Source organism: Anas acuta, chromosome 3 (assembly GCF_963932015.1).
Source record: "Anas acuta chromosome 3, bAnaAcu1.1, whole genome shotgun sequence".
Taxonomy (NCBI): domain Eukaryota; kingdom Metazoa; phylum Chordata; class Aves; order Anseriformes; family Anatidae; genus Anas; species Anas acuta.
Window position 1 is genome coordinate 52401601 of NC_088981.1, and position 23403 is coordinate 52425003.

At 36.2% G+C, this 23403-nt stretch overlaps 1 protein-coding gene across 2 annotated transcripts in view; it reads right to left on the reverse strand.

Moving 5' to 3' along the window:
- Window positions 1–23403, reverse strand: part of SYNE1 (spectrin repeat containing nuclear envelope protein 1) — a 319168-nt gene that overhangs the window by 294412 nt on the left and 1353 nt on the right. For both annotated transcript variants that reach the window (XM_068677098.1, XM_068677097.1), the window contains exon 2: window positions 16047–16320. In XM_068677098.1, coding sequence (XP_068533199.1) covers window positions 16047–16110 — 64 coding nt within the window. In that variant the 5' untranslated portion in view covers window positions 16111–16320. The remainder of the gene's footprint in view (window positions 1–16046; window positions 16321–23403) is intronic.

The window sequence follows — 23403 nt, forward strand, 5'->3', positions numbered from 1 at the left end:
CTTACTTCCTCTGATTCCTGCATTTCAAAATTTGTCCAAACCTGAAGAGAACTTGTGACACCTCATCAGCTCCTCTAATTCATTCCAGTCCCTGCTGATCTGAAGAACCTAACACTACCATCAGAGGTGGGAGCATTTTCTTAATGTTCTAATAATGTTTTCCTCTCTTTTCAGGTTTCAGAGAAAATTGTCATATTAAGGACATTAAAGCAGCTATGGAACCTCTAATATATTAGGCTATTATGAAAATTTATTATATAAAATACTGTAAGACATTAAAAAAATATTTTAAAAACTCAGTGCCCCTCAAAGTGGTTTTAGGCTTATTGTGTGCCAATACAGTTCAAAAATAGAGATCTTCAGCAGGACAGAATTTGGTGTTTTTAAACACAGAGAAGAGAGATACAGTTATGTTTGCCTTAGGTCACAGAAGACTGTAATTTACTGATCTAATGAAGAAAGACCACCTACCCACACTGCTATCAACCAGCTATAGGATAGATACTTGCTGTGTTTTAATGAAGCAAATATCAAGAAAGGGTACTGATTAGGGCAAAGACAACTGAGTTATTCTATGTCTGCAATTTTTATTTTGTTTGTTTGTGTTTTGTTTTTTAAATCCAATATTATATTTGCTCTCAGCTTTCCTGACTCTGTCCAATGTTCATTGTCTTTCAGTTTCATAAGCACTAAAAATAACCAGTGTCTGAAGAATAACCGCCTTTCAAGAAAACAAACAAAAAAAACAAACAAATTCAACACAAGGGTTATTTCCTTCTGATCTTTTTGTCTTGATTTCAGTTCTTCATGAAAACAACATATGGGTGGAGTACCACAAGGGCTGGAAAAGATAGCTATGACCTCAGTAACTAGTCTTGTTAAAGCAGGAGAGCAGTGCCTTTTCCACAGTTAAGTGTTTACAAAATGAGAGGCTCTTTATAGGGTGCAATTTCACAGCTTTGTTTGTTGTTGGTTTTGGTTTGTTTTCTTAAAGAAAATTTCACTGCACATTTCTATATGACAGAAATGCATGAATAATACAGAAATGTGTTTAACAAGTTTGTTTATCAGGCAAAACTGAAATCTTATGATTTCAGTAGCATGTAGAAAACTCTGCATTACAGGTGGGTGACCTACTTAATGGTCATCCACAGAGGTGTAAGAAACTCCCTGAAGGCTAAACTCCCAGTGAAAAATTCCCCAGGGAAACCCAAGGCTGACAGCCAGCACAGGGAGTAAGGCACTTCAGCTCTGCAAAGCACAAGTCTTTAGGTTGGGCACTATCCTCAGCCTTTCCTGTTGCTGTGGTCTGGGCAGCTGGAGAGTTTCTGAGTCTTCTGCTGGAACCTCTGATTTCTCCTGCCACTACAAGTATCTTCTGCCTGTACCTGTGGCATTTGACCTATTCATATGCAGGTCTTTACTCCACAAATGTAGGAAAAGTTTCCAAGCATCCTTGCTTCCAAGCAGGGATGTTGTAAAGGTCAGTACTTTAAAAACTGGGAGGAACTTAAATAAAAATGGTAATGAGGGTCACACAATTGCAATAAAATGGCATGAAGTTAATGTTTCTTTTCAGCAAGGGCTCTAGTTCATAACAGAGAATAAAAGGATATTTCAGTTGTTTTTAGTACTTAATTTGAAGGTGGTATTATAGGACTTCCACATTTGCTCTGTTCAGGCTTTGCCAATTAAATAAAAATATGTACTTGACCAAGTACTTTTATTTTATGTTTAGGACATATTAAACATTTTTAGTTTAGATAATAATTTGATCAACAAGACCTGAAACATCTGTCTGTTGCTTTATTTTATATTTATGTGTATGTACACATGGGAATTTGTTAAGATTGATTCTCCACTTTTACACTGCTTAAAATTTTATTTCTAGATTTAAGTCCTAAATATGGCCACCAGGAGCCCAAAGCTTGCTGAAAAAAAAAGTGTGCTGGATCACATTATTCTCATTAACAAAAATTAGCAGAAAAAATAGTGCATATCATACTGAACATCACGTCCAAAATTTATTAATTCAACCTAACCCAAAACACGATTAGCAAAGCATAAACAACCAAAGAAATCTCTTCCCGATTCACATCCACACAAACTCCTGCCAACAAGTATGAAGGCATGCAGTCCTTAAAGCACTGACCTCCACAGGATGGAGTTGTACTTTCAACCACTTTTCAACCCCAGTATGGTTTCATCATATCTTGGCTTCACAAAGCCCATGGTGAGAGGTGCTGAGTATGAATACAACAATTTCTGCCATTTTTGTAAATTTACTATCTTGGGTCATCTTGACTTGCAGGATGCAAGCAGCTTATCAGAGTTAAGAGGAACTTGTTCATTTGGACAACTTCCTGCTAAGCTCTCATGTGTTCCCATTTTCATTTTCCCAGAACAGTCTTGCATACTTTTTGACCAAATGACCTGAGGCAGCATTATTTGCCCAACCTAGAACAGCCTATCAGCATAAGAAAAAACAGTGAAAGGCATTGCTTAGTGCTCAGAGAGAGTTTAAAGTATCTCATCATAGACATCGAACATTTTCCATCTATGAATAAACACATTTAATTCAATCTAAAGACAATCACCCTGATATTCCTCACCAAATGTGTGCGCCCTTTTGTACTCACCTCACTTCACAATTTTATGTGCTCATCATTCAGATTTTAATTCTAAAATTATGCAGGTGATCAGGGCAAGGTTATCACAGACTCTCTTAGCTACACGACTATGAATTCTTTCAGGTTACAGAGCAGTCATCTGGTATACCTTGTGCTACCTTCTCAAAAAAATCTCTCAGCCTTCACCACCAAACTGCTCAGGTTCTTCCTCAAGGAAGAGGTATCAGCTGCAAAATCTGCATGTTTCTATATATCAATAAGAAGCTTTTACTAGTATATTGGCAATATTTTCAATCTTTATTTGAGTCTCAGTTGTAAGAAAAAGTTTAGATTTAAACATTCTCTTAATTTAGACACTAAGTTGGGAGGAAAAAGAGGAACTAGAGAAATTAGATTATTAGATTATGCTTTATAGCACTGGCCAACAACTTAATCTGATTTTGATGAACAGCAAAGAAGCGTAAGTCGTTAGTGGGGTTATAGACAAGTGAACTGAAAATCATCAGCTTGGGATTCATTTTCCATAGTAATTTTTAATCTTTAACACTAGGTAGGTTTACCTCAGTCTCTGACACTAGGTTTACCTTAGTTAGTATCATTCTGAAGGGTTTTTATTGTTTCTGTTTTGCTTTTTGTGGGTGTTGGAAAGGAAACATTTTCCCTCCAAATAAAGCACAGCTTTAGGAGGGTAAATCTGCCAAAGCAGCTTATGTCCTGCATTGCTGGCTATCAGCCACAAATTCTGTCCAGTCATTGAGGGGAAAAAGATGTCTGGAGAACAGATGATCAACATCCTATAGCCCTGGTTTGAGACAGAATGAAAGAGGTCGTGTAAATGGAACATATGGTTTTCAGTGAAATTCTATTGAGTCGTGTGTCTTTAAAGCTCAATGTCTAAGGTTAAATTTTTTTATGCCATATTTATTATATGTATTTATGATATACAAATCTAGATGACAATGATAAACAATAAACTTGAGCCAACAGCCATCGCACAGACTTAATTATGTACAAGTATCAACTGTAAACAAGCTTATAATTCTTTCTGCTTCTGTGGAAAAAAAAAAGTAAAAAAATGTTGAAGTCTAGATAATGCTAAAATAATTGAGTCATTTCTTAGTAAAAGACGCAATGAAAGTAAAAGTTTTGAAAGTTTAAAGGAATCCAAACAATAGTTTTGTTTGTTTGTATTAGAGGCCATAAAAAAACAGAAGGCAACAATTGACTAGTATGAAGTTAGTCTAAACTACATGGACTCAGGACTTCAAATTATTTGGATACTAAAGTAATGACAGAGAAAACAAGGCCCCTTTATCAGAAAGAAAGAAGAAATTGAGGTACCTCTATATAATGAGCCTCTAATAACATTAATCTAATAATGAACAGCTCTTGCTGTGTAATTCAGAACTAGTCGCCAGAGCAACTGCAAGAGAACTCTACGAGATTAGGGAAGTGCAACCCAGCATCCAGCCATCACCTGGTAATTAGCAAATGGTCAAACCCTGCCAGGAAGCAATCAGGTTATGATACACCTTGATTATACTCAAACTAAAATAACTAATTCAGATTAAAGACACCTCCTTTCTGAGTGTATGGGTTTTGAAACACAATACTGAGACCAAGATCTTAAATCTAGATTTGGTTTCTCAACACCGTAGGTCCTCCAAAGAATACAGATACAACTTTTACTAGCTGATTTAGTACAGTGCCTCCATAATATACTGCCAAAATAAACCAAACTTTAGGGCAAACTTAGTCTTAGATCTTTAATATTAGATCTTGATTGAAACTGGAACAGTTCACAGTTGATAACACAGTTAAAACACTTGCCACTGTAATTTTTATGTTTCAAGATGTAAACAAGTTTCTCTCCATTTTCTTTTTTTTTCCCCCCAAGACAATGCTACTGCTGTTCTCAATATGTAATCTCCTCTCCACACATTTTTCCTTTAGAATTTCTACGTCAGAAGGCTATTTGAGTTTCTTTCACTTTTGTTTCATCTTTTTTCTTTCACTTTTATGTGTCTTCCAATATGTTAGTTTGTTCTGTTGCCTTGAAAATATCATTCATAGCTTTTACGTAACTTATAATTGTAAGTTTACTTTCCTGGAAGATGAAAAGAAAACATTAATTATTTTTGTTTGTTTTATTCTAGGCCATTTAGTCTACCATTCAGTTCTGATTTCTATACTTTAAACTTCCTATTTGGTGAGAAGAGGTAGTCCAGAATTTTGATCAATCGACTCAATCTTTTCCTTTCCTTCAAAGGAAGCTCAATACACATTTTCATGTAAACCTGTTTATCTCTCTCTCTTACATTACCTGCGATATTACTGTAATTCAGCTTGATGCTTTTAAATTTTGTCATGCACTTGTGCAAATAACCTGAGCTCCTTAAACCACAGACAATTATGTTATGTTAATTAACTATGTCACTGAAGTCTGCAAGAGAATTGACATAGATTCCAAATTTGGATTCATTCGAAGTACAATTCTACTAGCAGCTTGCATTTCAGTGAGAGAATAGGCATTTTACTGTCATTCCTGTTGTTTCAAATAGCTAGGCATTTGTGACTACTGCTTTACTGGTTTACTGCTTTAAGTGTGCCAATAGTGAGTTAAAAAAAACAAACAAACAAACTGCAGCTTATAAAGTTTCCAAAATATTGGATTACGAACATATAATAAAGCAGCGAGTTCAAAGAAAATATACTGTTGAAACTTCAAATTTCAAGCTACTTCTTATTCCTGATGACACAGTTGACTTTTAGACTAATATGGGCCTTCAGAAACAAACAAACAAACAGCTATCAATAACTATCAAAAACACCTATGACTAGCTGTTGGTAGTTACATGTGCACCTGATCCAAGCTGTTACTTTAACCAGCACAGCAGAGTTTTAGGATTTGACCTTTTCTTCTTGATTGCAGTAAATGCCATATTGCATCCCACACTTTCTTGGTAGGTGAGAGTCAGACCTTCCTCTATTTCAGTTCCTATCTGGAAAGTGGTATTAGTTATCTTTACCACCTTCAGAGATCAAAATGTGTTACTTTGTTCCATATTTGCATATTGCTTTCAAAGGTCAACAAAAAATTAGAGTAATACCTTAACTACTACAGAACAATAAGCAAAATGACATACTATTATAAAATCTCATTCATAAAGTTTGTAATTTCCTATGCAAGTTTGACAACTTCTTTGTGGTAAATGTGAATATGAGGTACGAGTTTTTGTGCAGACAAATTTCCCCAGGGAACATAGTATTTGAACGTGCCTAAAATATCAAATACAAAAACACAGATCCAGTAACCGTGGACTATTCATCTCTTAGAAACTATATGTAAACACAACAATGAAGTGTTCATTATTCTTTTCATTTATTCAAGTTATTTCTGGCAGTTGTTCACACCTACAGTTTTCTTAGTAACAACACAAATGAAAAGGCAGGATCAGGATTATGAAAGAAGAATTATGCAACTTGGCTGCGTTCAAGCTCACTGAAGTGTCCTAACAAAAGGAGATTCTGGAAAGCAAGACCAAGAAAGAAGATTATACAAGACTAGAGTCTTCCTTCTACGATACATGGCAATAAGTAGCAGTAGATTTCCTGCTCTTAATACAGTCAGTCAGCCAGAAAAAAATAATCAAAATGAACTTTTGACTCTTTAGGAAGCAGAAAACCAGAAACAGGCATTTCATAGTAAGATTCAGAGCTTTGTATTTCAAGGGGGGGAAGTTGATTTGGATGAAAAAACAGTAATTTTTTTTTTTTTTTGGGGGGGGGGAGGGGATAAAGGTGGCAGGATGGATATATATTTTAGAAATATAAATGAGATTGTCACATGGTTTCACTTTTATATAATAGATATGAAACATGGCACTAAAGAACTAAAAGGGCAGTCCCAGGATAGCCCACTGACTTCAACTCACAACTGCTGACAAGAAAGTATCTTGTTTTTGAAATATTAACTACATTGAGGGTACTGCACATCTCACACATAATTACAGTCTTCCTCCTAATTTCTAACTGCTAGTGCTGTTGAAGTGTTTTTTTTTGTTGTTGTTGTTTGTTTGTTTATTTGTTTGTTTTAATCCATTGCATTTGTATGTTTATGGATCAGGTTATATACTACTTAATTTTTTCAAATTTAAAAGAGGCATCTTTAGATATACAAAATCCACATCTATGTCTTTCTACGCCAGTACCTCAGGGCAACCAAATTCTTTTTCATTTTTAATTCTTGCTGTGTTGCACAATTTCAGTAATGCAAAGCAATCAAAAATTCAGGTTAATTAGCCTTTTGTCCTGGCTAATCAGTCTCAAATCAGGGTATGATCATCCATGTTTTATTACTGCAACTCACATCTGCTAACAAAGCTTCATGCCCATATGACCTCCACTAACACAGTGGCTTAATCATGTTTACTTCTTCACTGATTTGTAATTGATCACAGGATGGTCTCACCTGTGTATCTGTCTGTTCACAAGCCCAAGTTTTGGTTTCCCTAAACATAACCTCCCAGCTATGGCCTGTGTTTCTTTGATGATGTACTCTACTGGGGAAAATGTCAACCAAGCTCAAAAGTGCAGCACAGCTGGAAGCACAAAATTTTCACCATCAAATCTAAGGAAAGTATTCATGCCTGAATTTAGAAGAGAATACAAGCTTTGTAACTTCCATTAAAAGGTATTTCTTGTTCTTCTCACTTGTGACAAGGCACATCAGCTTCACCCATGTGTGAATAGAACATTCAAACTGCAAAACAGCACTTAAGTATGTAGTCAATGAAGCTAATAACAGAGAAAGACTGAGCTGGTAAAGCAACTGGATTAATGCTCATAATTGTTTATTTTCATTTATTTGGGAGAATAAAAGCACAGTCCAAACACTGGTTTTACATGAAGAACTATAATTTCTTATGAATAGCCAAGTCTGAATGCTATAGGCTCCGTTCCTAAGTAAGGGTTTTGTTTTGTTTTTAACCATTAGACAATATAAACAAGTAAACATTTTGCCTTGCCTTGATATATTGGCTTGAAGCCACATCTTCTTGAGTATCTGATCTGACGTGTAAGGTATTTCCTCCTCCCCACCCCCACCTCTCCCCATCCTCCCTGGACCGGAAGACTAGCATTAATACTCTTCAACTACTATTGCTGTAACAGTTCATTCCCTTCACCTTATGGAAAGAAGATCTTTCCTTTGTTTTAATGAGCTTAAGATAAAGCCTTTGTAGAACAGCTGCTGCATTCACGAGGTCTGGAGCCTTGCTTTCTCACAAGCTGCTTTCTTGCAACAGTGCCTCAAGCCAAGATTCCCACACTGACATACGGTCCTTGATGCTAGTGTAGGTGAAGAAGCTGTACTGCTCTGGGTATGTAAATGACAACCTCCAAGCAGGTTGGTGGAGTCATGACACTCTATGCTGTCATGACAAACTACATTAGCTGGCCTGTATGAGTAACCTGCACAAAGCATAGGTGCTGTACACCACATTTGTACAGCTCTTTGCTATTGCTGGAAGGAGATAATGGATTTTCCCTTCGAATTGTACTGTCACAGCTAAAAAGAAACAATTTGATCTAGGTAAACTAAAGCGTAACTTTCTTTTTGCATCAACAGCTATGTAGATACAAGATATTGTTAAACGTTCCAGGCACATGTCATATCCAGGTGAATAAAATGACAATCTTTAGCTTGGAGCTTCACAGGTTTTTCAGGTTTGTGTCACAAGCCTTACAGAGTTATAAAGAGATTACACAGATTCTCCATAGACACTTAAACCAATGTGCATCAACGAAGGCATAATCCTCTTAAAAGTACTGACAAGTATGTAACAAATACTGAATGTAATTACACAAAATCTGCTGAAGTTCTAGTAAAATAATTTTCACAAATTATGTTTCTTAATAAACTAATGTCTGTGTGTTTGTATTAATGTTTATACTGAAACTCCCAACAGCATTTCACAATGCTATGTGTTAATAACTGTCACTCCTTGGCAGTGGGAGTATAAGCAACAGAGAGAAGAGGGAGAGCTTTACTAGGGATCAGGGTGAGATGTGGGGTCTTGGCTTCCAGGCACACCAAGCTGTGGCTGGAAAGAGCCACTCTCACAGTATATAGCAACTCATCATTATTCCTTCTTCAACATTCACCTGGAGGTTACGTGGACTTGACCTGAAATATGTCATGCTTTGCTGCTAGGTCCCATACAGTTCTGCTATGGAATTAAAAGAGTCACTGAGAACCTCAAATGAAACAGGATCAGTTCCAATGGACAGGATAGAGGTTAGATTTTATATTTAGCCTTAGATCCTTCAAACACATTCTGAAAAGCAAATTATATGTGAAGAGGCCCCAAAACAAAAGAAAAAATATAACCTAGACCCCAAAAAGAAAGCAAGTAAAATCTGAACATAAACGCTAGCTCTGGAATTAAGTAATCAATTAGAAATTCCTGTAAAATGTAATACATGTAATACATTTCAAACATCTCATTTTAGTTTGAGTAATAAATTCCAAAGGGCTAGTTTGTTGGGATTTTTTTTCAGTTGTATTGCTTTTTCTCTTCGTTAAATGGACTACTGTGTTCTTAATAGGTTGTTGACTTTTTCCTCATAAGGCTCCTTCTCATCTTAGATAAAAGGGAGAACAAGTAGCCTGTTTTCTTGCATACAGTAATAGACGATTCACTTGGATACATACAATTGTCATCTAAAACTCAGTGAGAGTCTAAAATTAGAATTCTGTGATATGACTCACATGGAGCTTTGTGACAAACTAGGATATTTTTAAGCAAATGAAGTCTAAAGTACAAAATAAAAAATGCATTCTAGAAATAGTCTATGAAATAAATTGCTAATAATTACTAGGTGTTATTTTCATATCTGTGTTTTATCCTCTTTCAAGTAGATTCTCTGAAGTATTATCATTAGCCTGATAATTAAAGGTGGTAAAGCTTCTGATTTCCACAAAAGGCTAAAACAGGAAACAAATGCAGCTGCCTCATTTAAATATTTTTCCCTTTACTCTGAAGAAGACTTTTACCCATGCATAGAAGGATGACCAGCAATACTACTTCTACAAAACTATTTTAATGCTTATTACTTAGTAATAGAGGACAAGAGACATGTAGTTTCAAGTTCCTCTAGTAATAAAAATAATAATAGTAATAATAAAAAAATAAAAAAGATGTCATTCCAAGAGGGAAGATTATTTGTGGTGATCACAATTTGCTATATCTAAAATTAATTCATCAAGATCTACAAGTTGTATTGTAGGAAGATACTACAGCACAGCTGTGAGTAGATGAAGCTTAATTTTTCAAGTCTGTAGTATATTCTACTACAGACAGAAAAGGAATCAGATGTTAAGTAAGATGGATGATAAATGTCATAACCTGTATAGAAAAACCTGACATTGGAATTCTTTAATAATTCTGAAAGTATTGCTTTCTGATATCCCCATCCCAATGATACTACTAAAATACTTTACTCAATCTCTACTGTCTAGAGATTGGTCAAAATAGAGGGGATGGTCTCAAGAATATTCATGACAGTAATATTTTCCTTCTCAAAATCTTTATCTTCAGTAAACCTTCAAACTGACATGCAATTGTTCATGTTTAGGTTTCCTGAAACATCACAGCTTTCACACCAGTAACAAATCTGGCAGATGTTATTTTAAGATAAAACCTTTTAACTGAAAATAGTTTTTCTTTTATTTTCTTTATTTATTTTACACATCAAAGAGCTTTTAATCACATCCAACTTAAACACCTGTAGTGCAGATGCCTACATCTGAATTTGTCAGTCTACACTGAGTGAAGCAGAGCTGGTAACGACAGATTTGTACAAAACAGAATATGTCTGATATATTTTGGATATGCACTTTAAGATCTGTTTCTGAGAAGCACTGCTTTTAACCACAGTATACAGAACAAGTCAAAAGGGAACTTCCTCTCCCATTTTGCCCTCCCACATTTTGTGTAGTGAATCATACCCTCAATATTTGAATTCTACCACATAAGAGAATTATGATTTTTGAACTCTATTCCTTTAGAACCAAGTGTAACCAATCTCAGTATGCAGCACTAAAATGTCAACTGTTTTCTGCCCTAAATATATACTTTATCCCAGATGAAAATTGAAAATAAATAAATAAATAAATATATTTATTTATTTAAACCAACTCTCTCTCTCTCTATATATATATATATTTAAACCAACTCAAATGCAAATGTATTTTTGTTACTTATAACACCTGTTTGATCTTTAGAGCTTGTTATCCTGGCTGATCATCAACCAATGGGAAAAAGGAACACTGATAGTTTACCAACCTTTAAGAACAGTGCAGTTCTTAAAAGTGCAAGCAAGGGTGCAATGAAAAAAAAGAGTTGAAATGGTGATTTATACTGTATAACACTGGGAGAAAAACACTAGAAAATTGTAAGATGGTAAGAATAGTTTAAAAAGAAAAGGTATTTAAATACTTAACCTGGAATTTGTTACTAAAGGAAAAAATCTGGAAGTCCCAAGATAGGACCATGCTGGACTAAAACAAATACTGCATCACACAGACTGCCCCAGGACTGTGTTCTTTTGGAGGAGAACAGAAAATGAAAGCCAACTACAGTCAAATAAATAAATAAATCATGTTTCTTTACACTGTGATACTCATCGCTATCTATGACAAAACATTCTAATGCAACATGATACCTAGAATTTGAATTGGACTTGAATTTATGTCATTTACTCTATTAGCTACTTGTTTTGTTAACCTTGGCCATATGTTTCTGGACAGGTAGGTCCAGAAATTCTCTCTGCCAGCAATACGTCAAATTATCAGATACTTGGGTCAGAAGAGACCTGAGGAATAAATACTTACAGCAACAGTGATTTCACAGCTAGCCTTAGCAAGTTTCCCTATTCAATGTTAACTAATATTTAACCTGGATATCCCTGACTGCATAACCCTTTCAAATACTTTCATTTTAGTAAATGAAAAATCTTGTTCTTTTTTTCTCTTTCTTTGTTTACTCTTTAGTAGTTTTCTTCACAGCTATGATGTGTTTTTTGTTTTTTGTTTTTGTTTTTTTCCAAATCTTTTAACCATCACACATAAATCTGTTTTGTTATGAAAGAATGTAAACTTAAGTTTTCTTACCCAGAAAAAAAAAAAAAAAAAAGTTTGAAATTCTGCTTGGAATCCTCTTAAATCAGACATGAGAAGTACGATACAGATTTCCCTTTGGATTTACTTGGCCTACTGAGTGAATAGAGTCAAAAAAAAAAATGTACTTTCCCTCAAAAAAGGTGCAGAAATCTTCATGCAAGATTATTTCAGAGAATGAAGGACTGCAAAGGAACAGCAGCAGCAGGACACTGCGTGGAGACAGAATGTCAACAAACTGGACAAAAGCTTTAATCATGTCAGTGTTTGTGATGCAGGACTAAAACTCTACATTGCGCAAGGTGTGCAGCATTCCACTCTTGACCAAGCATAGACTTTCAAGCTCACATTTACAGATGTGATTTTGCAGTTTGATTTCAGAAGTGATAAAACAGGAAATGGCATTAAAAAGGGAAACCCTGACACTCGCTTTTTTGGCAGGAGCTCTCCTGACCTCCACAATACAATTTTCATGTGGTTCAGATCTAATAGAAGATCTGAAGCATTGGTGTAAAAGAATGTCGGGAACACGCATGCAGTGAAGCAAGGTAGCTTTCAGTAGCAGGTAGCTGTTAAATCAGCTTAGCTTAATGTTAAACTGTGGCTCTTGGCACTGTTGACTTAGAAAACAACCACAGAGAAAGTCCAATGAAGGTACATATTAACAAAGTACCTATTAGCAAAAAAGAAAATATAACTGGTGCTTCATTAATGGCTACTCCTAGGACATTGTGGAAAAGAAAAAAGTACTAGAATGTGAAAGGAAGGAAAAGAAGAGACAAAATTTAAGGAGAGTTTGGTGAGGGGGGAAAAAAAAATAGGGGGGACAAAACAACACAGTACACAGTATTCTGTGATCAGTGTTAATATAAGGATGTCACCAAAGATCAAAAAGACAAGTTTTTGCTGGCTTGTTTACCAGCATTGCCTGCTTTGATTTTTGCACATATTAGAAGTGTTTTAAGAACCTTTAGAGTACAATCAGTAATAATGCTAGAGAAACTTGCACTCCCCATAGGCAAAGGAGCAGTATCTTTGTGCCAACTGGCATTTACTTCCCTGAATAACCCTAAAGAATCCCAGGAATGCAACTCCAACTGATGGTTAGCACCAGTTCTGCTCAAACTTTGTGAGTGCTTTTGTAATGTGAAAAAGTAAACTTGGAAACAGAGTAGAAAGCCATGAACTATGCTAGTAAGGAATAAATTATGCAAAGACAATCATACTAAAGGATGTCTGTAGTACCTCAAGGCTGGGCTTCCTCATGTGTAAATTCTGCAACCAAAAAATCAGGTATCTCCTCTATGCTCTATTGTCTCTCTCTGTAACCACTTTTGCAGGGTTGGAGCTAGCACTGAAGATAGGGTAAGCAATATGTAGAGATTAGTAGAAAGATGCCACACACCCCTAAGTGTATGTATCTAGCAAAAGAGTAGAAATGGAGGACAACTATGGCTTCTGTGGATTGATCTGTACATTCCCAGCTATGGCTACACACTTGCAGCCTAACACACACCACATCATTATGACTGCTTGTCCCAAGTGGGCTTCTGAGGCAGCGATACATAATCTTTTTAAAAAAATAAACAAAACAAAAAACTCTAACGTTTATGTTTTCTCCTGCAATTGCCATAATCACTGGTAAAAGCCAGTAGTTTGTTTTGTATTTATTTATCTCTCACAGTATTTGTAAAGTTGACAGAAATCTGTTCACTTACAGGATGTTTAGGAGAGATTTCAAAACCAGTGTTGATAATCCCAGGGATGAGAGGTATTTTTCTGGTCTTTTCTGGAGGATTCAGAGCTGAATATATTACTCAAGGTATAGCCTCATCAGAGGCTATACATACATAGGGATTACATACGTACAATTACATACAATAGCGATTGTCCCTACATAGGGATAATCACTTCCCTATTCCTGTTGGCCACACTGTTTCTGATACAAGCCAGGATGCTGTTGGCTTTCTTGGCCACCTGGGCACACTGGTGGCTTATATTCATCCAACTATCCAACCAATAGTCTACCCCAAGTCTACCGTCAGCCACTCTTCTCCCAGCCCATAAAATTTCATGGGGTTGTTGTGCCCCAAGTACAGGACCCAGCAGAGTAACCTTAATTCACAAGACTAAGATAGTCACAGTGCAGATCCATGTCTGCTCATCCATAATGCAGAACTACAGACTAAAAAAAGACTTCGGTTCCAAGCTCTCCATTCTTGGCAAAGGTGAAACGTTTATTGAAGTATAGCTTCTGCAGCAAAACCCAGATCCCAGCAATAACAAGCTGAACTGATTTCATCTGAGGAGCAAAGAATCCAGTTACATCTATAACTTTAAACTAACCAATACCAAATATATTTTTTGTTTCATACATTTTCTTTTAAATGATCCTCACTTAAGAGATCACTTAATTACTTTTGATGTCTAAAAATAAATAAAACAAATATAGAATTCTGAATCCTATATTGGATTTCAACAGAACAAAATATTAAAAAATAATAATAATAAAAAAAATAAGATAAAAACCAATATGCAAATAAACAGAACAGCCATTTTGTCAGTAGCAACTTTATAGATATTTAGAAAGGTGGTACTCAGCAGCCTGACAATTAACACTACACGTGTTCTGTAAATTCCTCAGCATCCTCCTGGCTCATTTCTTCAGAGTACCAGCCCGGATAACCTTCCCTGAATGCTACTCAACTCTCTGATCATTTCCTTTGCAATGTGTCTTCATAAGCTTTAAGCACCTCTGTCCTTTACCACATGCACTTCTTTATTTTCCTCAGAAGGGTTCACTGTCCCATGCTTATTTCTTTCTTTGTATTCCCCCACCCCGGGATCCTTATTAAAAACCTGACTTCTTTTAAGCGTATTATAGGTTGATACAAGAGAGTGATTTATATATACATATGCGTGTGTGTGTGTATTAGGACCACTGCCTGTTTTGTGGCCAGGGCAGCTTCATTTTTGTCTTGCACACTCATTTGTGTCTACCTTGAGGGTCTAATCCTAATATTTAAACCACACATTCTCTGGTCAGGGAGTATTTCTTTCTTCTACATTTGTGTGCACTTTGAACAACAATTGTCCAAGATAGCAGCCTAAGAAACAGCAGACAAAAAAAATAGTAAGGAGAAAAAAGTAACCACACAGAAGTCTGTAGAACATAAGGCAGAAGTATTTTGGAGTTGGAAAAGTGCTCTACTAGGCCTAAACAGAACAGAATTTTCATCTTTATTTATTCATATTTCTCTACTGAGACTACATAGAAATCACGCACGCTAGTTGTATCTGGCGATTCGGAAGCTGAATTCAGACATCCCATCATAACTAAAAAAAGATAAATGGAAGGCAAAGTCATGGGAAGATAAAGTTTACATATTTAGAGGATGCAGAAGAGAGTTGCAAGGATTCTGTGCGTACAAGTGGTTGTTGAAGTAGAAGCTGGTGTATAAAGAAAGCACTACTTCAGCGATTTATGCTTAAGTTTGAAAGTTAAGAGGAATGAAGCCTAGAGCAGCACAGAAAATAGTTGTTTCTAGTCAGTAACATCACTTTCAAAAACATGTTCTGAATGCAACATTTATCTGCAGCATTTAGGTGTTAATTCTAAAAAAATAAATAAATAAACAAGACAATAAGTTCATTTAATCATACTTTACTATAAGAACATAAAAAAAGAATACTGAAATACTACAAAGTATTCCTATGATACAATGTGTATAAGGCTACCAACTTCAACACAAATAGTTAGCTCACTGAGTTATGAATTTTTCAATGCTTAAAAATGCAATGAGGTCCTGTCCTTGTTCGGAGACAAGAAGTATTACTAAACTAATAAATACTAGTCTACCAGTAAAGCAGATCTACCTGTAGACTTCACAGCTAAGAAGAGGATAGATATAGATTCTATTCTCTTCTCTATGAGAAATCCAACGTACAATTGGTCAGGTGGGAGAAACAGCACCAAAGTCTTATCTTCAGTTCACTGTTCAATCCCTTGCACCCAGGTTCATAATGTCATTTGCTTTTTAAACATTGCAACTAATCCTATACCAAAATACCCATATAATCAGAACCCTTCAGATATCTACTAGAAAATATGCACAGTATTAGTTTAGAATAGCTACGAGAATTCAGAAATACCATCCTAACTCTGTTAATTAGTAAGTAGGAACCTCCATTTATGAATGGATAACAGAGAGCACCAACCAGAGTCCATCTCTTACCTTGAAGTCGTTGCATGACATTGGCTATATCCCTAGACCTTGCCACAAGTCTGGATGAGGCCATGATCTCTTTGCAGCAAGTCCCTTTCCACTGACAGAAGACTCAGAAGACACCCTCCAAGCCACCAGCTTTGGTGAGGTGCCAACCTTTGACTTCTTCCTTCCAGCATTCAGCCTCAGCATAACCTGTCTGGCTGAGTCACAGCCACCCACGGCCCATGTGGGCATTCACAGGGTCCAGCAGAAGCGCTGTTCTCACAAGCAACCCCAGCACCTGAAAAAGAAAGTACCAAGATCTAGAAGAAATGTCTACAAGCTCTGCAAAACTAAGAATTCTGAGCCTCAAAAGCTATTTTAACACATAAGGATTGATGTGTCTTGTGCATGCTGTACCCTCCAGCCAGAGAGGCAATTAATGTTGAAAGCTTGCCTGGCCATCATCCGCGGAAATGGCAAAAACAAATCATTAAAAACAATTGGCAATGCACCAGACATCGATGCTTTCAGAAGTGTGCTTGTGGATGTCATTTTAGAAACAATGATAGTTATATATATTTAAAGTAATACTGTAATACTTTATAATGTAAATAATATTATGCATAAAGGAGGAAAACTAAATTCGCTTGTAAAATCCGTAAGTGTCTAAATGTCATTGTATTTTATCATGCTAGAAGGGAACACATAATAATAAATCATTGATCGTGACAATCCATAACACCACTGAACTGCATGCTCTAATCTGAAACACTGAGATTTGCATACCTTATTATTAAATAAAGTTATATTTGCATTCCCTTTTACAGCATATGGTGATGTTATATCTTGGGTCATTTAGCATCTTATCTTCCGAGAAGCCAGTACATGTTGTGTATATATGCATCTGGTTCTCCGTTAAGAAATAACTGACCACATAGACACCAACAATAACTGCATTCATACTACATACCCTGGGTTCACCCCAAATTTGAGATAAAAATAAGGTGATCAGCATCACAGGTATGAATAGGGTTATGGGAATTGTGCACCATACCCTCCCCTTGGCCCCAAGGTCCATCAGAGCACATGGTCTCCCAGTTTACAATAGAGGAGCCTTTAGGCTGCCCTGCTTCAGGCACACAAAACAGTCCCAAAGAAATTGTCAACATGCGAGGGCTGTCAGAGGAAATAACATTTTAACATTTCCTTTTCTGATCCTTCCAACCCTGCCTGACCTAAGGAACTCCCTGTTTCCCCTCTTGCTGCTGGTTTTATGAGATGTTTACCATGTATTTTGGAAACAAAATTAAAACTACTCAGTTCAGCAGGCCCAAGCTGGCTTTAAATCAGTAGAAATCAGTTGTAAACGAGCTGATTTAGAGGAGCTGTGGATGATGCTGACTCCAGCTCCAAGCTAAAAGCGTCTGGGAAATCGCAATCAAGATATATGTTCAATCTACTCATACAGCAGGCTGAGTCACTGCATAGTAATAAATGGTAGAATAGCAATTAATAATTTATCTAGCTGATATTAAATTACATGTTACATAATAAGAATCTGCAGTTGCTCATTCAAAAACTCCTTTCTCCTTTTGCAAGTAATGCAAATTAACTCATTTAAAGAAGGAACTGAGTTACTACAGACAAGGAAGAAAGATTCACAGATGCAACTGCAGTCACCTCCACAGTCAGAAAACCACAGTTCAGAGTACAACAAAGACATCAGGGAAATGGATTAAAAGAAGTTTCATGCATCCTTCTTACCTGTCTTCAGCCAACATCTAAAACTCCATACAACAAGAAAATCTACATGCAGTCAGCTACTCAATGTAATACAAAGGATTTTTTTTTTCCCTGACATCAACAAATGTTTAATGCCTGCAGCAAACTATCCCAATAGAAGCATCGTATTTTTCAGATTTGTAAATATTAAAAAAAAAATCTTCATTACGTAAAATATACTCATATATGTTACAGAAAATCATTTGTAATAAGAGGAATGACATTTTTTATTTTAGTACCAGACATAAAGATATATCTCCAAATATACATTCTTAAAATACACAAGCTTTAAGACAAATATACAGCCTAAATGTCATAAATCTCAGCCAGAAATAGACCTGACTATGTGACTATGTGAGCTATTCCCTGCTTTAACACAGAAAAAGTGGTTATTCCTTATTTTAAATAATTAATTGTTTGGTCTGAACATAGAGAGAATGAATGCACAAGAGTGAAAAGGAATAGTGTTGCATGTATATGAAATAATTTTTATTACTTTTGCCATCTATCTGCATTTGATGGATAAAGTTACACTGACACAACTTTCTTGTATTAATATTCTGGTAGTGTGATTTTAAATGAGAAAAGAGAAGTATCTACTTCTTTTCTCATATTAAAAGCACAAGGCCTATCAATCCGCTATAGTAATAAAATACAGAGATTTTAAAACAGCATATTGTTTCTCTCTTCAACTTCCAGAAAAGTAAGATGTCTCTTCTAATTAGAAAAAAGAAAATTGAACATATTTTCCTTTTATTGGTGAACCTACAGCACCATTGGCAAGAGCAGGTCATATTTGATCTTTAAGTTATTAAAGTGTATAAGACATGTTAGTGTTGACAGACAAGCCAATCAGCGAAGTGGTTCCAGAAAACCAAAGAGAAAAGCAGAGAGCTTATAAGATGTGGAGTAATGGCTGAAAATAAACCTGATGAAAATAAGTATAAAAAATGCTCTGAATTCTTCATGCCATCAGAAATTGCAGATTTCTGCTACACCAGAATGATGCTGCATATAGCAACCTGAGGAAGATTCCTGCTGAAGCTATGGACAGTCTCCACAGTGACTCTCCCAGTTCTTAGAAAAGGAGAGCAAAAGGTGAACAAAGAGCTAGTTACAGAGAGACTTGGACTGTGAAAGAGGGTTGGGGATGCACAGCTACAAAGAGGCATTCACTGGAAGTGTACTTATTCCGCATAGAATAAACTGCAAATGCATGTCTCAGATAGTGGGTTGTACCTGAAAGTAGAGTTTTAGAATTCTATAATCTCCAGTTATAGTAGCAATGGGTAAAGAAAGTCTGGGTAAAAAAGGGTAAACACAGTACAGTTATTGGTGATAGCAAGGTGGCAGACTGTTTCTAACTTGTCTAAAATATCTGGGGTATATCAAAAAGAGAATTGAGGGGTAAAAAAAAAAAAAAGAGTAATAAACTCAAAGAAATACTGCAACTAGAAGTGATTGACAAATACTCACAAGAAATACAGTGGAACAACTGGAGTAACTATAACACAACAACCAAACAAAGTCTCAGGAAAGAGAGATAAGACCAATTGCCAAAGCAGCACTACATATTAAAGAAGCAGCAGGCTTCCCTGAAGAAAGAAACTGGTATAGAACTGATTCAATCAAAAATCACTTCCAGGAAAGGATCGTAGAATCATAAAGAGGCTTAGGTTGGAAGGGACCTAAAGGTCACTTAGTTCCCAAACCTCCATTGGCATGGACACCTTCCATTACCTCAGATTGCCCAGGGCCCCAGCCAGCCAGGCCTTAAACACTGCCAGGGATGGGGCATCCACAGCTTCTCTGGACAACCTGTTCCAGTGCCTTACCAAACACTGTTTACTGCTGTCGTGCTAAAGGTCTACTTTGATCCACAGGTTCAGTTCCTGAAACAGTAGAGGTCTTCAGAATTCTGACAGGGAGATAAATGCTACTGAAAGTGATGTGATTGTGTGAGGGAGCAGTGACCCTCATGCTAACCAAGAAGAAATGATTTGCATAAAGGCAGAATTTTTTAGAGATCATACCTGCAGTTTTCTACATCAAATAATCTCAGAACCAGCTATATTGTTTATCATATTTACATTAAGAGTGCAGAAAAGGATGAGAAGTGAAGATCTCTGACACAATGTATGTTATCTATTGGGATGATGAGAGACTTGCTGAAAGTCCAGATGAGTTAGACTGGAGAAGTAGACATTGAGAAAATGGTTCATAGCCAGAGAAATAGAAATAAAGTAGAATAAAAGGTAAAGTTGAGCTTAATTTACATCAGTGAATATTATATTGCTATTTCCAGTGAAGATGATGATAAAACTATGATAAATACAGGGACAGAAGTGCAACAGAAGTGGAAAGAGCACCATTTGAAACAAAATCAAAATTAAAAATGGAAGAACTTGATAAAACTCATCCCAGAATACTGAAAGCTTGTAGCTGATGAATTGAGAACCCATTTGTAAACATATTTGAATAAATCAAGCTGCAGGTAATGCCCACTTAGGAGTTAGTAGAAAGAAGGAGATGAGAGTGATCCAAAATGATTCTTATGCTACCTTCAAACAAAGTAGTATCTCCTTACTCTTTTTCCACAATTCAGTCCACCAGAAGAATCACTTTGGTAATTATTACAGATGGTTGAACTGCAATCGTACACTTGTTTGCTTAAGCACAATGTAGCACCACAAGTCAGTGTACACTGGAACTTTCCCAAGTCAAATGGGACATAACGATGCACTGCATAAGATCATGGAAAAATGTAATTTTGGCTCTGAAAAGTGTTTTTGATAGTATGGTCCCCAAATCCCAACACTGTCACTCTGTGCTTCCTTTCTTTACAGCATGAATTGCTTTCAAAGAGAAAAAATGTGGAAGAAGAGATGGATTACAACCTTTCACTAAGAACACACTGAAACGGAAACACTGAAATAGGGTGTTCTCACTGACCATTCAACTCCAAACTGATTTGATATGCAGTAGTTACCTAGAGGTTTGCAAGATGTATTTAAACTTGCTTTTCATAGGGGGAAAAAAAAAAAAAAAAAAAAAAAAAAAAGTTTGGATACCTTCTGAAGCTCCAGATTGTTTCAGTTCCTCTAATTGTGCTTCAGTAATGTTTGGCACTGAACAGAAGTTCTTCTTTTTACAGAAAGCCTGCAACACCAGCTAATAATTTGGAAAAGTCAAGGTAATTTGCAAATCTGACATTTAAAACTGTGGCGTATGTGTCTCACAATTTTTCTGTGCTTCACCTACAGCTATACTCTGGTATTAAAAACTATTTGTAGTACTACACTCATTTACACACCTATGTACATTAATAGTTTTTTTTTAATTATTATTATTTTTACTTGTGATTATGGGTGTTTGTTTGTTGTTTATTTTTTTTTTGAGGGGGAGGAGGGGGAAGAGAAGGGGGCTGCAAAATTCCAGTGGTATTATGAAATTGTGACTCTTGTCTTGCAGTTATTCAGTTTGAACCAAAAACGCAAAGTGTTCCAGAAGAAAATAGAAGACAAAATTTTATTTTTTTTCCCGGAAAAATTAGCAGAATATATAGAGACATATTCAAAGAAAGGTCATTCTCTGTCTTTCTAATATGAGAATTTAAATACATTGTATATTGCAGTTTGGTAATCCTGCTACTGAAATTCTACAGGAATGTATTATAGTTTATATAGATGTTGGTAATAGCAGCAGACTGGGATCAGTAACTCATTACCTTCTACAAACACAGGATATAATCCTTGTCTCAAAGAGCTTACTATCTGCACAGACAAAAACTAAGATTAAGATCAGAGGTCACAATATGCAAGCAAATAAGACAGAGTGAAGTTAGGATATAATCTGTAAGCCATTTAATGGCAGGAGAGCGGTTCTAATTTTTCTATTTTAATACTGATATGGCATTTAGGATTTCTGTGGCATAGCAGCACCTATAGCATAAGGTTCCTGCAGAGATACAATTATAGGAGGAAAACAAAACAAAAACAAAGACACCAACATAGAAGACACTGAAGCATCTCAGGAAAGGGTGGGTCAAACTGAATTTAAGATAAGCAAGTAATAATCCCTTGTATTTTTCTGCACATCTCCCAAGCAAGAAAGCTCATCTGGAGTAGAATATGTAAGCGAGGGACAGCATGGCTGCCGTGTGAATGGAAAAGCAGAAAAAAAGAAAAAAAACTGCTTTCCTCATTAAATCTGTGCCTTTGAGTGAAAAGAAAGTAAAAGTTCAGTTGTTTCAGAGGTACACTGCTGCTGTTATTTTTATGACCTCTAAGGACACACAGTCTCCACCACTAGCCATGGTAACAAGGAAGTACGGAAAGAATTGTCTGTGTTTGATGTATGTACTTTCCCAATAACTACAGTCACTACTTGAGACACAGCTGACTTCCTTTAACAAAGTGTAACCAAGACAGATTAGCATGGTGCCTGTCTGAATGGTGGACATATACATGTGTGTCTTGGGGCCTTATCCACAGGATCCACCCTGCAGACTCTCAGTGATCAGCTACAGAGACCCATATGCTCCCCAAATGCATTCAAATGCTATCAGGGTGCTGTTCTTACTTCCCTGAGTGCCTCTGTTCTCTCTCACCCAAAACCAAAGGGTTACTGTCCTTGAACAATGTACATGTTAGCAGGCTATGTAACTCAGTGTGACTCTCATAGGAAGGTGCTCCCAGGGTCCCAAAGTAAATATTTATTTATTTATTTAAAAAAATCCAAAATCATTGGATGATTCTCATATTTTAACAAATGGAAAGTAGCAAAACATGCAGGTATACTGTTATGGTGAGATTCTTGTGTCTATTAAGTGAAGTAGTCCAAGTCACTACTGGCATTTATCAGAATTATGTAACATCAAGTAGAAGAGAAAAAAAAAAAGCTCACAAATTTATTAGGTTTCATCAGTGATTAATACCTATCCATACTCAGCAGCACAGAATTGCCACTCTGGAGATAACAATAAAAACAAAAACAAGCAAAAACTAAACAAACAAACAAACCAAAGGAAAACACAACACCTTGGACCAGGAAGTAAAAGAAAATGAGGAAAGTGGAGAGATTATTACTTCTTTCACATCTACAGAGTTTGCACAGATTACACTTTGTCCACTGCAAGATGCAGCACCAGGCTCCTTCTGGATAGCTCCTCTTCTCAGGGGAAACTTCTGTGCTTTAGAGCTTTTCATGCATTCCATATAGATTAGGTATGGACTCCAACCAGAAAAAAAAATAAAAATAAAAATAAAAGAGTGAGTCGCTCTACAAATTTTAATACTGTACCTCGTAAACCATTTTTGTCATGTGATTCACCACATGAAGGTCAGTATGATAAGAAAAAAAAAAAAAAAGCCTTTCTGATTACCAGTTACAACAACATGGCACCTTGATATTATCTGGCAACTCTCAATAATTTGGTTTGCCCACCAGCATTTAAAACTTGGGCTCCATGTGAGTACACACAAAAATTGCGACAATAGTTATCAGAGACCAGAGAAAGCAGGCAGTCCATTGCTAGTACTACAGCAGGAAAATGTGTGCCTGTTAAGAGTCTTTCAACAGGCTCAGCATTTGAAAAGTG